Below are 17,014 nucleotides of genomic sequence, written 5' to 3' on the forward strand. Positions count from 1 at the left end.
CCTTCATTCTTCCTATAATTTTTTAACTTCTATCTTTTCTGATCCTTCCTCATAAACATCACACCCTACATGACTTTTGTTCTCTCTTTGTCCACCAATGGAAACTGTAAACTTTTTTGCAAACTTACTGTTTATGTTGCAGACAATAATTGAACACATCATTTCAGTTTAATGGAACAAAACTGTGGATGCCTTAATAGGAGCTATTTGGTTTAAGGCTGTATATTGTTTGTATTGGGTGCAGTTATTATTTGTCTCTTCCTTAAAGGCGAGGTATTAGAAATCTTCAGGGACACTATGAATCTACAGGGTAGAAACTGTACTGCCTGAAATCCACACTGCTAGAAGGGCAGACATAAGAACAACATGAGAAAACAATGGAACAAAGTGGCCCAAACAAACCAAGATGATCCAATAATTAAACCCATAGACAACACAGTAAAAGAAATGTAGAAAAGGAGTTTAGAAAGTACATATTAGACTGACCTGGTACATAAAGAACAATATAGGGAATAAAATCAGAGATAAATTTGAGGAGGTAAAAGATCATTGCAGAGGCAGAGATTCTCAGAAAATGACAACAACAACAACAACAACCCCAGAAATCTTCAAAATGAAAAATCAATAAACCAATTAAAAATTCAATGGAAAGTATTATCAATAGACTACACCATTTGGAAGATAGAACCTCGGGCAATGAAGACAAAATATATAATTTTGAAAATAAAGTTGACTACACAGGGAAGATGGTAAGAAACCATGAACAGACCTTCCAAGAATGATGAAATAACAAGAAAAGACCAAATTAAGATTTATCGGGATAGGTGAAGGCATAGAGATACAAACCAAAGGAATGCCCAATTTTTCAATGAAATAATATGAATAAATTTCCAAAATCTGAAGAATGAAATGGAAAATCAAATACAAGAGGACCTCAAATGTACAAGATCACAACAGACCCACATCAAGACACATCATAAAGAAAAAGGTCAATTATAGAAAATAAGGATTGAATTTTAACAGCTATGAGAGAAAAAATATCAGATTATATAGAGAGGGAAACTAATTAGGATCTCAGGTGATTTTTCAACCCAGACCCTCAAAGCCAGGAGGTCCTAGAATAATATATACCTAGTTCTGCAAGAAGATGGATGCCAACCAAGAATTCTATATCTAACAAAATAAAACTTCAGATTTAAAGATGAAATAAAAACCTTCCATAATAAACAAAAGTTAAAACAATTCACAACTAGAAAATCTGTGCTATAAAACATTATCAACAAAGTATTCCATGAAGATGGAAAAAAAAGTCAAAATCAGCAAAGGAAGGAGCCATACAAAAGGAATAATCAATCAAAGGAGAAATTAATTCAAAGTAAAAAGTAGAAATAAACTAAAATGACTGGGAACACAAATCATATCTCAAAAATAACCTTGAATGTTAATGGTCTAAACTAATAAACCCAAAAGACATAGATTGGCAGATTGGATTAAAAAAACAAAACCCCAAAATCTGTTGTCTCCCAGAGACTCACCTCATAAGCAAAGACATCCACAGAGTGAAAATGAAAGGACGGGAAAAAACGTATCACTCACATGGATTGAGTAAACAAGCAGGGGTTTCTATCCCCATTTCAGATAAAGTGTACTTCAAGCCAAAAGTTAATCAGAAGGGACAAAGAAGACATTTCATACTGCTTAAGGGAATTATACATCAACAAGACATAATACGTTAAATATTTATGCCCCAAACAATGGAGCATCTACATATATCAAACAAACCCTCCCTCAATTTCAAGAATTAAATAGTCCATAATACAATAATACTGAGTGACTTTAACAAACCTTTCTCACTACTGGATAGATAGTCAAACAAAAACTAAACAAAAAAAAACTATAGAACTTAATAATATAATCAATAATTTATACTTAACAGACATATAAAGAGTATTACATCCATCAACGAATACATGTTCTTCTCAGCAGCACACAGACCCTTCTCTAAAATAGATGATATATCTTATGCCACAAAGCAACAATTATGAAATAAAAAAAGAGATAATACCCTGCATTCTATCAGATCATAATGGAATGAAATTAGAAATCATTGATACAATAAAAAATAAAAACTACTCCAACACCTAGAGACTAAATAATACGCTATTGACTAACCAATGGATAGAAGAAGAAATCAGGGATGAAATTTTTAAAATACTTACCAGAGATAAATGAGAACTGATACAACTTATCAAAATCTCTGGGACACTATTTAAGCTAAATTCATTAAAAGAATGGAAACTCAATGAGCAAATGACCTAACATAAGATCTCAAAGCCCTAGAAAAGAAAAACAAATCAACACCAAAAGCAGTAGAAGACAGGAAATAATTAAAATCAGAGCTGAAATAAATGAAATTGAAATAAATGGAACAATTAAAAAATTAACAAAACAAAAAGTTGGCTCTTTGAAAAAATAAATAAAATTGATAAACTCAATTGTGCTAATGAAGACAGAAAACTCAAATCACTAAAATTCATAGTCACAAAAAATATTACAACAGATACTGTTGAAATACAGTAGAGAATCAGAAGCTATTTTGAAAATTTATACTCCAATAAAAATGAAAATTTTAAAGACATCAACAAATTTCTAGAGACAAATGAGCTACCCAAATGGAATTAGGAGGACATACACAATTTAAACAGATCAATTTCAAGCAATAAAATAGAAGAAGCCATCAAAAGCCAACCATTTAAGTAATGCCCAGGACGAAACAGATTCTTAACCAGTTCTACAAGACCTTTGATGAATTAACACCAATAAGCCTCAAACTATTTCATGAAACAGAAAAGGAGGGAACTCTTCCAAACTCATTCTATGAAGCTAGTATCACCTGATATCAAAATCAGACAAAAACACATTAAGGAAAGATAACTTCAGACCAATATCCCTAATGAACATAGATGCAAAAATTCTGTATACAATTCTGGCAACTCGCATATAAAAACATTAAAAATATAGTTGTTATGGTTTGGTTGTGAGGTATCCCCCAAAAGTTCACATAAGACAATGCAAGAAGATTCAGAGGAGAAATGACTAACCCAATCAGTGAATTAATCCCCTGATAGGAATTAAATGAAGTGGTAGGGTATGGCTGGAGGAGATGGGAATTGGGGGGATGGCTATGGAGTATACATTTTTTATCTGGAGAGTGGAGTCTCTGTATGGAGTATATATTTTGTATCTGGAGAGTGGAGTCGTCTCTGTCTCTCTGTTTCCTGATCACTATGTGAGCTCCTTCCCTCTGCCACACTCTCCTTCCAGATGTTCTGCCTTACCTCAAAGCCCAAGGGATGGAGCTGGCCTTCTATGGACTAAGGTGTCTAAACACCATGAGCCCTCAAATAACACCATGAGCCCTTTTCCTCTCCTAAAATTGTTCTGGTCAGATCCTTTAGTAACAGAAATAAAAAAGCTGACTAAAACAATAGTGCGCCATATTCAAGTGGGATTCAAGGTTGGTTCAACATACAGAAATAAATAAATGTAATTCACCACATTAATAGACTTCAAGAAGAATCATATGATCATTTCAATAGGAGCACAAAAAGCATTTGACAAAATAAAGCACCCTTTCATGTTTAAAACACTAGAAAAACTAGGGATAATAGAAACATATCTCAACACTGTAAAAGCTACACATGCTAAACCCAAGACCAAAATCATTCTAAATGGAGAAAAACTGAAGGCATTCCATCTAAGAACTGTAGTAAGACAAGAAAACCCTCTTTTTACCACTTTTATTCAATATAATCCTGGAAACTAGCCAGGGCAAGTAGACAGAAGAAAGAAATTAAAGGGATACGAATAGAAAAAGAACTCAAATTATTACTATTTGCCGACAATATGATTCTATATTTAGAAGACCTAAAAAATCCACCAGAAAACTTCTAGAATTAATGAATGAAATTCAGCAAAGCAGCAGGACATAAAATTAACAACCATACATCAAATGCATGATACAACAAATCAGTGATAAAGCCACTGAAAAAGAAACTAGGAAAACTACCCCATTCACACTATAGTCAAAAAATAAAACAGAATATTTGGAATCAATCTAACAAGAGGTGAAAGACCTCTACAGTGAAAACCACAGAACACTAAAGAAAAAAATTGAAGACCTTAGAAGATGAAAATATCTCCCATGTTCTTGGATAGGCAGAATTAACATTGTCAAAATGGCCATACTACCAAAAGCATTATATAGATTTAATGAAATTCCTATTAAAATTCCAATGACATTCTTTGTAGAACTAGAAAAAGCAATCATGAAATTCATTTGGAAAAAAGAGACCCAGAATAGCCAAAGCAATCCTTAGCAAGAAAAGTGAAGCAAGAGGCATCATGATACCAGAACTTAAATTATACTACAGAGCCATAACAACAACAACAACAAAAAAAAAATGGGATGACACTGGCACCAAAACTGACACATAGACCAATGATACAGAATAGAAGACACAGAGGCAAACCCATATAAATACAGTTATCTCATACTAGACAAAGGTGCCAAAAATACTCACTGGAGAAAAGATAGCCTAAAAAATGGTGCTGGGAAAACTGAAAATCCACATGAAGCAAAATGAAATTAAACCTCTATCTCTAATCTTGCACAAAACTCAATTCAAAGTGGATCAAAGATTTAGGCACTAGAACAGAGACCATGCACTTAACAGAAGAAAAAGTAGGTCCAAACTCTACCATCTCAGCTTAGGAACTGACTTCCTTAACAAGACTTCTAGAGCACAAAAACTATAAGCAAGAATCAATAAAAAGATTCAAACTAAAATGGTTCTTCACATCAAACAATCAATAACATGAAGAGAGAGCCTACAGAATGGGAGAAAACCTTTACCACATACACCCCAGAGCATTAATCTCCAGGATATATAAAAAAACTCAAGAAACTTAACACCAGGGGCTAGGGTTGTGGTTCAGTGGTACAGCGCTTGCCTGGCATGTGCGAGGGACCTAGGGTTTGATTCTCAGCACCACATATAAATAAATTTAAAAAATAAAGGTTCGACAACTAAAAAAAAAATTGAAAAACAATAAAAACACCAGAAAAACAAACCAATCAATAAATGGGCTAAGGAACTGAACAGACACTTCACAGAAGACATACAATCGATCAACAAATATGTGAAAATACGTTCAACATCTCTAGCAATTAGAGAAATGCAAATCAAAACTACAATGAGATTCCATCTCACTCCAGTTAGAATGGCAACTATCAAGAATATGAGCAACAGGCCTAGGGACATAGCTCAGTTGGTAGAGTGCTTGCCTCGAATGCACAAGGCCCTAGTTCAATACTCAGCACCACAAAAAAAAAAAAAGAAAGAAAGAAAAAATATGCAACAATAAATGTTGGCAAGCATGTGGGGGTAAAGATACACTCATACATTGCTGGTGGGACTGCAAATTGGTGCAACTACTATAGAAAGCAGCATGGAGATTCCTAAGAAAACTTGGGATGGAACCACCATTTGACCCAGTTATCCCACTCCTAGGTTTATACTCAAAGGACTTTAAATCAGCATAATACAGTGATGCAGCCACATCATGTTTATAGCAGCTAAATTAACAATAGCTAAACTAGGGAACCAACCCAGGTGTCCTTCAACAGATGAATGGATAAAGAAAGTGTGATATATATCTCCCCAATGGAGTATTACTCAGCCTTAAAGAAGAATGAAATTATGGCATTTGGTGGCAAATGGATGGACCTGGAGAATATCATGCTAAGCTAAATAAGCCAATCCCAAAGAACCAAAGGCTGAATATTTTGTCTGATATGTGGATATTAATTCACAATGGGGTGGGGGGGATAGGGAAGAATAAACATACTTTGGATTAGACAACAGGCAATGAGGGGAGGGGAAGGGTTATGAGGGAAGAAAGGATAGTAGAATGAATCAGATATTATTACCCTAGGTGCATATATGATTACATCACATATTCTACATCATGTACAACCAAAGAATGAGAAGTTATACTTCATTTATGTATGATGTCAAAATGCATCCTACTGTCTTAGATAACTAGTTAGAAAAAAAAAAATTGCTAGAACTAAAAAAAATAATTAGTTATTGAAACTACATATATAGAAATAATAGTTCATTAAATTTGATTTGTCTAACATTACCCAACTGGTATGTGGTAGATCTGAACATGAGTTATTTTAAATAAAAACAGTAGTTCTGAAAAAAAAGAAGAGGGGTGAGGATGTGGCTTGGTGATTAAGAGCCCCTGAATTCAATCCCTGATACAATACACACACACACACACACACACACACACACACGTGTGTGTGTGCGCGCGCACATGTATGTATGTATATAAAGATATATCTAAGATATATTACTGAGTTTAAAAAAAGTTTGTAAATTCTCACTTGAATTAAAAACCTGTTTTAACATATATGTCTATATAAATAGGAAAATGTCTGAAAGAATACATATCAAAAGTAAGAGTGATTGTTTATATTGGAAATGAAGTGTGGCAATAGTAAAGAGAAGATTCTTAACTTACAGTTAGTTTAATTTTAACTTACAATTAGTTTAATTTTAATTTTATCTACCCACATATCTTTTGGTATGTATGTCTGAATTCTGTATTGTTATATAAGCATTCAATACTTTGTAAAAATGTTTTCTTAAAATGTCTAATCTTATACAATAAGGTAAGATTAGTATTTAGGAATCATGTGGATTTAGAATATATCAGTGACTTAAATAGACAAAGATAAGCTTAAATTCCTAGGCTGGGGTTGCGGCTCAGTGGTAAAGTACTTGCCTAGCGTGTATGAGGCACTGGGTTCAATTCTTAGCACTGCATGTAAATAAATAAATAAAATGACAACTAATAAAAATATTTTTTAAAAAGGCTTAAATTCCTTAATTGAAGACAAACAAAATGAAACAATACTTCCTCTAAATTTATATACATTTGGATATATAAAGTGCATACATACATTATTTATATATACACATACATGCACACACACAGTGATTATAATGTATGTGTACATATAAAACAAATAATTTTAAGAAAAAATGAAGTAGAAAAGTAAGACACAGACTCTTTGGGGACAATTTCAATTTATGTAAGAACATGACATCTAAGTAAAGATCCAAAAGGAGATGAGGGTGTGGGCATACAAATACCTGGAGAATAATCATTCTAGGTAGAAGAAAAAGCCAATGAATCCCTAAAGCAGAAGCGTACTGATATGTGATATATTTGAGGATCACAGTGGGGTTGTATGAGGTTTTTTTTAATCTTTTAAAATTGTTTTTAGTTGTCAATGGACCTTTACTTTGTTTATTTATATGTGGTGCTGAGAATCAAACCCAGGGCCTCACACAAGCCAGGCAAGGGCTTTACCGCTGAGCTCCAACCCCAACCCCATGGGATTATATGGTTTGAGAATAGTAAGTGATAAGAAAGACAGTAGGAAATGAAAGTCAAAGATGTCATGGTCCTCAGGACCTAGTGAGACTGTAAAGAGCAGAAGAGGATTAGAGTAACATGATGTAACTGAAATTATAAAAGCAAAGGTTCTGGCGCTTGTGTTGACTATATAGAGAACAGACTGTAAACAGAAGTTGAGTAATCCAGGTGAAACACACAACAATGGCAGGGACCAGTGGAGCAGTAAGGAGTGGCACAGTTTTGATGTACTTTGAAGGTTAAAAAAAAAAGATTTTTTCATAGAATGGCAGAGAGTTATGACAGAAAGGAGTCATGATGGATGAAGATGGCTACAGAAGGAGCAAATTTTAGAAGATCCTGATCCAAGAAAACATAAATAGTGGTAATTCAAAATCATTTCTTCTCTCCTCATAGATCAGGGTTCTATTTGGGACATGATGAATTTGAGCAATTAGACAATCAAATGGAGTATGTTCAAGTCATAGTGGAATGATCATACTTAGATTATTTAAGTATTCACCACATCAACATATCAAAGCCTAGGCATAGAATAAACAAGTAAATGTCTACTACCTGACTTATTTTAATTCAGAAAATAGATTAATAATAACATCTTTATAAGAGTATAAGTAAAATTCCTATAATAAAATGTCTTTGGTTTATACCAACATTTATTTCACACATTTCAAAGATACAGAATTATCTCCTGCTCTTATTTCTCAAAAATGTTACATCCTATCTCTTTGTTAAAGTTATATTTTATTCTTAAAATAACCATTCCAGATGATACTATCATTGTTACTAAGCTACAAATACCGCTGAATGAAGTTTTAAGTAAATAGATACCTTGGGTCCACCCTGGCCTCACTAATGGCTTGAAGCTTCTCCTGTAGAGAATAAATTTCTGCCCTATGATTTTCTTTAGTTTCTTTCAATTGTTGGCGCAAAAAGCATATGAAGTTTTCTAATTCTTGAATTTGTTCTTCAAGTTGTTTAATTTTTTTGGTATCTTACAGAGAAGATAACAGGAAGAGAAGACAATACACATTTCAATACAAACTTCTCAGTGAAATAACAATCATTTTATTTCAATGTATAAAAATATTTATTCTTTGAAAAATGTTTTGAGTGAAACTCAGGTTTTAATTTGACTCATTCTGACTGATGAAAACAAGAAAACAGTGTGATTCAATATCATTTCTCCTATCCTTATGGTATAGTATCTCTAAATTCAACAATTTTATATCATTAAAACAATTCAGAAACATGAAACAAAAGAGGTGTTGAAAAGGGACCAGAGGAGAGTAGTTCATACCTTTCACTTTCCTCTTTTATTTTTATTTCTAAAAAATGCTGATAGTTAATCACTAAACTAACTTTTTTGCCAATTAAATGAACCATTAGTTAACATGAAATTTGGGAAATAGTGGACAGACTACCTCAAGAAGATATCAATTAAAAAAAATACAAACTTAAAATATTACTATATTCAAAGAACCCCTGAAGTGAAAAAGCATGGTATTATCTGATATGCTTGAAACTCTATTCTGTTCACCAAAGCAATTCCAATAATAAAACTCATTCCTAAAAGCAAAAGTAAAGGCCTAGAGATACCTTGAACACAAGAAGTCTAGTTAACTAGCCAAATATTCATGAAAGAAAAACATTAACTGTGACTAATTGTTTATGGTTCATTGTATGGTCCCTTAACATTGTTGCTTTCCATTATGCCATCTTGGTCTTTTAACTCACTCTCTAGTTTCCCAGGATAACTCATTCTTGTCCTTGACCTCTTGTCCTTGACATTCATGCTGATTATAAATCTTTGCCTCATACTTAAAATTTTTCTCCCAGGTTTCAGACTTCTATTTTCAACTAACTCCTATATATTTTTTCAAAGTCAGTAAGTATTCTATTCTTAACTCAATATATTTAAAACTGAATTTATTATTTTTTTCACAAATTGGTTCCTTTTTATGACTAGAACCATACTCTAGTTTCTTAAGCTAGAAACTTGGGTATCATCCTTAATTTCTGCTAACATTAACGACAAACTAAAACCTAACTCTAAGTGTTGAACTTAACTTTCTATCATACTCAATTCAATCTGGCTGGTCTTCCCATCAATAATTTCATCCTTTCCAACTGATCCTAATGGTATCACCTTAAAATAAAAATCTTATTGTTACTCCCACTATTTAAAATCCTGCTGTAGGTCTTATCACCAATAGCATAAAACATAAACATGTTTCATCAGGGTACATAAAACCTTTCCTGATCAAGCTCCTTCCAATCTCTCCAGTTTTTTCTAGCTAACACGACCTGAACTCCCAGTTCTCCCAAATGGATGCAATCTTAGATAGAGCTCAATGCTTAAGACTCCATAGCCTTCCCCAAATTTCCAACCTAATTACTCTTGTCCATACCCTCATCCTACTCATCTCCCCAGGAAAGACAAGACTCTTTTTTCTCCCTCCATTCATTATATTTCAGAAATTTTCAGTTTATTTTATATATGCTTTCCCAATAGATTATGATTTCCTATGGGAAAATGACTCAGCAATTTTAGTTTTCTCTAGCACTTGAATGAATATCCAATGATTATATGAACAAATAAGACTAGGGCTTAGATACACAAGTCACCTTCCCCTGTGAGTTCTAAGGACAGAATTATGAAATGGTGGACTCTAAGTGATGCTTCATGGTAATTATAAGTCAGAAATTATTTACCTGTTTCTTGTGTTTTTACATTCTGTAGTTCTAACTGGTATATTTTCTGAAGTTCGTTGATCTTTTCCTCTTGAGTAGAAATAAGCTCCTCTTTAAGACTGCAAACAGCTTCATCTTCTTCATTTTCCATATATTCACGAACCTGATCCACGTGAGCTGAATAAACCAGTGGAAGGCATATGCGCTGAGCTTCCATCTGTAGCCTTAAATCATTCTGAAAGTGAATATATATTAGAAAAATTTAAAATAATTTACTATAAAATAATTTACTTTTTGCATATACTAAAACAAGAGGAGAAATAAATTATAGTTTAAAACTTCATAAGAGAACCAATGACATTTTTTTCTTCATTCTTCATTCAGTTATACTGAGCTACTTCTTTTTTCAAGGAGAGTAGTATCATTACCTCAATTTTATAGCAAATTTTGATATTTGGTATAGCTTATAATTTGTCCATATTGGAGAGTCTTTATTCTGACTGTCTGGGACTGCTCCCTACAGGAACAAGTTGTCTCTGCAGGAAACAGCCTAGAGCCTCAACATTTTAGGATATTTAAAGGCGAAAACCACATCCAGATTGACTTGGCAACCAGCAAGCAAGCAAGCAAGAAGTAGTACAGAAGCTGAATAAAGCCATTAGCGAAACAATGCAATGTCTTAATCAAATTTTCATCTCATTCATTTCTCCTGGGATTTTTTCATAATCATAATCAAAAGAGAAATGGATCAAAGTGACCCTAGTTGAATACAAATTAAAGAATGGCTACTAACATCTAATCAATTATTCCCCAATAAGGTACACTGCCCAAGGAAAATGGGAACCAAAGAGAACAATTTTACATTGTGTAAGAACTGCTATTCTGTATTGCAAATAGGCTATGCTAGGCAATTAGTAATGTGGTACAGTGATGGGGCTTTCCTATGGGAGAAGCACTTCTTATGTAATATGGAGTCTCAGGGTAAAATGAAATCTGTTTGGTCATTGCTTATATAGCCTGGCCTATAACATTCCCCACTGGTTTTATGGAACTAGTCAAATCATTAATTAATCATCATTGGTTTACAGCTACTGTAGTGAGTATGGAGGACCATCAGTTTTACAGAATGTATTTTTTGTTTTATACATCTTATTAAATAAACAGTTAAAGATGCAGGGTCCAATTAAAAACCCTAAGAGGACTATCAGCAATGGATCGGCTACAGCTGTGTAAGAGTAGTTAGCCAAGGAGACCAGGAGAACAAATTTTCATACCAATTTCTCTCATGTTGTCTTGATTCTTCCTTATCTTTCATTTTTATTTTCAAATAACATTTTATTTTCATGGCACTGGGAATTGAACCCAGGGGTGCTCTCTACCAGTGAGGTACATTTCCAGCCCTTTTTTTTTCAATATTTTCATTTTTATGTGGTGCTGAGGATCGAACCCAGTGCTTCACATATGTGAGGCAAGCGCTCTGCCACTGATCCACAATCCCAACTCCAGCCCTTTTTGAGGCAAGGTCTCAATAAGTTGCAAAGGTTGGTCTTGAACTTAGAATCCTCCTCTGCCTTAGCCTCCCAAACACCTGGAATTACAGGCATGCACCACCATGCCTGGATTTAAAATACTATTTTAAATATGGAAAAAATGCAAGCAATAAACTCAAAACACAAATTAACAAGTACTATAATATTTTGTCTATTTTTTTCATTCCCTATACTCCCTATACACTTCTATGTTCTCATCACTCCTTCCTCACAGCAACCATAATCATAATTTGCTACAAATCCAGTCCAATTCTTACATTATCACTTCTCATTACAATACATTTTGCATTCTCAATGCACTGCATATTTTGTATTTTTATGGACTTACACAAATAATATTAATTTTACAAATTTATTTTCTTATTCAATATGTCTCTGGTATTATTCCATGTAGGTAACAGGGGGTTTAATGTCCAGTACCACAAACAAACAAACAAACAAACAAAAAGTTAGCAGCATGTAGGCAACAGGTTAATTCATTTTAACTGTGGTATTATGACTATACCAAAATTTGTCCATTTCCTTTCAAGAGATAAATTGGTTTATTCCTAATTTTTGGATATTTAAAAAAATACTGCTGTTAAATTCTTACACATGCCCTTAGATAAATGCGCTAATTTCTTTCTAATTAGTGGTTCTCAAATGTAACATGCATCAGAATCACTTGGAATGCTTATTAAAACAGGTTACTTTAGGAACCTATCCCCATCCGCACGGTTTCTGATTCAGGAGAGGTCAAAGAGCTTTGAATTCTAACCCGTTACCAAGTAATGCTGTGCTTCTGGTCAGGAACCACACTTTGAGAACTACTTAGAAATATAGTGCATTTTTAACTGTGCTAGATTTGATCAAATTATTTTTATATGACAGTACTAATTTACAATGCTTCCAGAAGGTTGAGTACTTATATACTCACATCCTTACCATTCTTTATATCAGACTAACTTCACCAACCTAATGGGTATAAAATGTTATTTTATTTTTACACTGAATAGTAAGGTTGAAAGAATATTTTCATGTTTATTAGATACTTTGATTTCCTATTCAGGCACATGTCTTTCACATCTTTTGCACATTATTATTTTATTTTTGGACCTCTTGTTACATTAATTGTTCTTTCTATATTCTTGATAGCTTTTGTTTGCAACTTACATACATGGCAAATATCTAGTCCCAGTCCTCAAATCTGTTTTACATTATTGTTTTTAAAAGATACAATAAAAATTTTAAATCTTTTCCCATGCTTTGTCTTTATTAAAAGTCTTTCCCTATCTTAAGATTCTATTTTCTTCTTATGTGTACATTTTTAACCAACCTGATTTTTTTTCCCTAAAGCAACAAGGATCTAATTCCCTAACTTCTAACCTCTAGTATCAAAAGTCAATTGTGCTCAAACAATTTTGTTTTTTTTTCCTCCCAAACAATTTTGAATACTCTAAGCTTCTTCTGCTAATTTGATTTATTTTTTGATTTCCTTTGTCTCTGCTCAAATATTATCTCACCAAAGTAGTCTTCCTTGACCTACCCTATGCAAAAAAAGCCCTACACTTAGGGATCTTATTCTTCTTATCATACTGTAATTTTATTCATAGCACTTAAGACCACCAGAAATATTTGTCTGTATTTTCTAATGTTCATCTAAACCCTAAAAAGTAAACTTTATTCTTCCTTGACCATTTTTATTCACTGTTAAATTATGAATGACTTGAACAGTGCCTGGAATGTAGTAGAGATTCACTAAGTGATTCATTGATTTGTAGGGCCTTCTTGCCACATACTAAATTTTTACAAGATACAGATCTGTTCTGGGCTTTTCATTATATTCCACTGATCTACTTAACCATCCTGGCATCAAACCATATTGTTTATAATGATTTTGTAATAAGTTTTGATAACAAATACATACTTTTAGGATTGTCTTGAGTATTCTTGGCTATTTACTCTTCTATATCAATTTTAGAATCAGTGGTCCACATTCATTAAGAAACCTTATTGTAATTTTGACTAGAACTATTAATTAGGAGAGAACTGATATTTTTCTTTGTATCTTTCCATTATGGATATGATATGTATTAGCACACAGTCAGGTCTTTGTGTCCTTCAATATTTTATAATTTTCTTAACAAAAACTCAAAACATCTTATCTTGGGTTTAAAGTTTTGCCTGATCTGTTCATATTTTTTCTCATTTCCTATTCTTGTCATATTGCAAGAACTGGAGAAGCATTCACTAAGAACTACAAAACCATGTTGCAATAGTAATGTTGACAATGGGTATGTATCCTAGTCCTATGCTTGATTCTAATGGAAATGCTTCTAAATTTCACCATCAGAAATATAATCTGTCAACATTTTGATGAAAATCAGCATCATGACTAGAAAATTTCCCTGCTATTCCTGATTTCCTAAAGCTTTTTTTTTAACTTATAAATGGGTTGTCAAATTTTTTATGAATTTTTTTCTGATTATGTACTAAAATAATCATGGATTTTGTCTTGCTACATAAAAATGTAGAGATTACAGTCACAGATTTTTTTTTCAAATGTTTAACTATTTGTCCACTCTTAATATAACTTGTTAATATTTTATTTGGAATTTCTGCAACCACACTTACAAGTTAGATTACTCTACAATTTTATTTTCTTTACAATTTCTATCAGGACTTCATATTAAGATTGGCCTTCTAAGGTGAACCGGGTGGTTTTTCTTTCTTCAGTTTTTCTTCTTTCCTTTCTTCTTCCATTCTCTCTTTAATCCTATTTTAGTGGACAATTACACTTTTGTTCTTGGAGAGTTAATAAGAATCACTTGTAAAATGGTCTTAAGTCTAGAATTTTGGTTTGAGATGAGGCAAAAGGGAAAATTTCTGACCACTACTTCAAACTCTTTAATGATTCCTGACTTATTCATTTCTATTTAATGGTCATTTGAACTTATTCATTTCTATTTGCATTAGTTCTGGTAATTTATATTCTTCCAGAACACCATCTAGAGTTTGCTTATATTTTCAAATCTATTGGCAGAGATTATTTGTAGCATTATTTATGACTTTTAAAATTTCTTGTGGTACCTGTACTTATATCCTTATTTCATTCTCGATTTTGTTTATGTGTTTTCCCCTTGGTCATATTTTTGGAGATCTAATACCTGTAAATAATCTTTTCAAATAATAAACCTCCAAAATTCTTGAAAAATTTTCCCACTTGTTTATTACAAGTTCCCTTATTTTTGCTCTTTATTTCCTTCCTTCTATTTCCTTTGAATGTAGATATTCTTGACACTTTTCTATGCTGTTGAATACTTAACTCATTTCAATATCTCATTTATTAAATTGATAATATTTAAACCTAAAAATTATTTTTCACATATCATGTTACATACATTCTACTTTAAAAAAAAATATTCATGGCTCTACTTGTGCATTTACTCTTCCAGCTGAACTATAAACCAATTAAGTCAAATTTCCGTAACTTTTTAAGTTTGATAAATCTAGAGATAACTGATATTCTATAATATAAAAAATTGCCCACTCAGAAATGAGACTTTTCATTTATTCAAATATTTTTCATTAAAGTATTCTAATTTTATTTGTATTGGTCTTACATATTTTTGGCTAATTTTGACATTTATTTCACATTAGGTTTTTTGGTTTATTTGCTTAGATTTTTTTTCTCAATTTCTTAATTACACCTGTGAATTATCTATTTCTATTTATGCCATGTATCTTTTTATCTTTGGAATGGTTAGGGCTTATAGAACAATGCTAAATAGCAAGCGACAAAAGCTATTCTGATTTTCATTCTAACATGAAGGCCTATCCTGATTCACTGCTGATTCTTGATAAAACGGCTTTATTTCCCCTATTCACCCCTCATCTGTCCATTCGTAAAACATTATTAACTGCTGATCATGTGCAAAACATTATTCTAGGTACTAGGGATATAGCAGCTGTCTATATAGCCTATATAGTAGTGTCTCTTCACTCACAGAACTGATATTATGGTTCCTCTTGAGGTTTCTAAGCTCCAGTATATGTTTCTAAGCTCTAGTATCTCTTCCAATACCAATGATTACCTCCAATTTTAAACACACACACTTGAATTTATGGCTTCTCTCAGCATCAATAATTAGCCAATATCTATAATGTTCCTGCCACTCCTTATTTCTTGCACCCCAATGTTGAAAAGATTCTCTGATAATCTGGAATTATACTCCAAAACTATTCATTTCTTTCTTTTCAGTTAAAAAATTATTTTTTTCTTTTTCTTTTTTGGTACCGGGATTGAACTCAGGGCACTTGATCACTGAACCACATCTCATCCTTATTTTGTATTTTATTTAGAGAGAGGGTCTCACTTAGTTGCTTACCGCCTCACTGTTGCTGAGGCTGGCTTTGAACTCACTAGCCTCCTGCCTCAGCCTCCCTCAGCTGGGATTACAGGCGTTTGCCACTGCAGCTGGCCAGTTAAAAATTCTTAACAGCCACATTTATTTTGGTTTCAGTGAGATATATCTGCTCTAATTACTAAGTTTAATACTGAGAGTAGGAGTATTTTGTTGCCTCTGCAGTATTTCAGACAAGTAAACAGTATCACTATGTAAGTCACCGCTCAATTTCTTCTGTGAGCTTCCCTCCACCTGCATACATACCTTACTCCCCTCTGTATCAATGATGGAGTTTATTTTAGTAATGATAAATGGGAGCAATTTACAGACTTGCTTTTCTTCACTTTGTTTAGTTAATTTCAAGGAGAGAGTATCTAAATACCATTGCAAGTATCTTCAATACAGAAACAAAATTCCTATTAAGAAAATTTCACCAATTTGACAAATGTGCTTCAAATTCAGGTCTTCTTTGAATAATGCTTTTTAATAAAATTTAAATTATGTCTGACATTTTTTAGGAGTAATCACCACCATTTATAGTTTTAAAAACAATTTGCAATATTTATCATAGCAATAGTAGTTAAGCAATTTGAATTTCTTGGCTCTATTCAAGTTATTAAAAACGTAAAGTATGACCACATTTGATAAGATCATCAACATAAACATGTCAGTAGAAATAAAAACAGAAAACTTTCCGATGACTTCCTATTGTACTTAGGGATAAAAATCTAAACTTACAAAGTCTATAAGGCTCCCTATGATTGAGTTTCTTCCTTCTTCAAACTCTTCTCAAACTCAACTACATAGGCCTTCAATTCGGTTCCTCAAACTTACTCATGGTACAACTACTCTAATTTCCATAATGCAGCCTCC

The 17,014-nt window shown here is 32.7% G+C and overlaps 1 protein-coding gene across 1 annotated transcript in view; it reads right to left on the reverse strand.

The window, feature by feature from the left end:
- The window catches only part of LOC308640251 (A-kinase anchor protein 9-like), a gene marked incomplete at its 3' end in the record, with an annotated part of 67,145 nt that overhangs the window by 22,739 nt on the left and 27,392 nt on the right, over nt 1–17,014 (reverse strand). The window contains exon 9 of the mRNA XM_081312222.1: nt 10,327–10,441. Within this exon, the coding sequence (XP_081168348.1) occupies nt 10,327–10,441 (115 nt within the window). The remainder of the gene's footprint in view (nt 1–10,326; nt 10,442–17,014) is intronic.

This window comes from Spermophilus citellus, assembly GCF_964194105.1.
Source record: "Spermophilus citellus genome assembly, contig: SCAFFOLD_91, whole genome shotgun sequence".
In the NCBI taxonomy this organism is placed as follows: domain Eukaryota; kingdom Metazoa; phylum Chordata; class Mammalia; order Rodentia; family Sciuridae; genus Spermophilus; species Spermophilus citellus.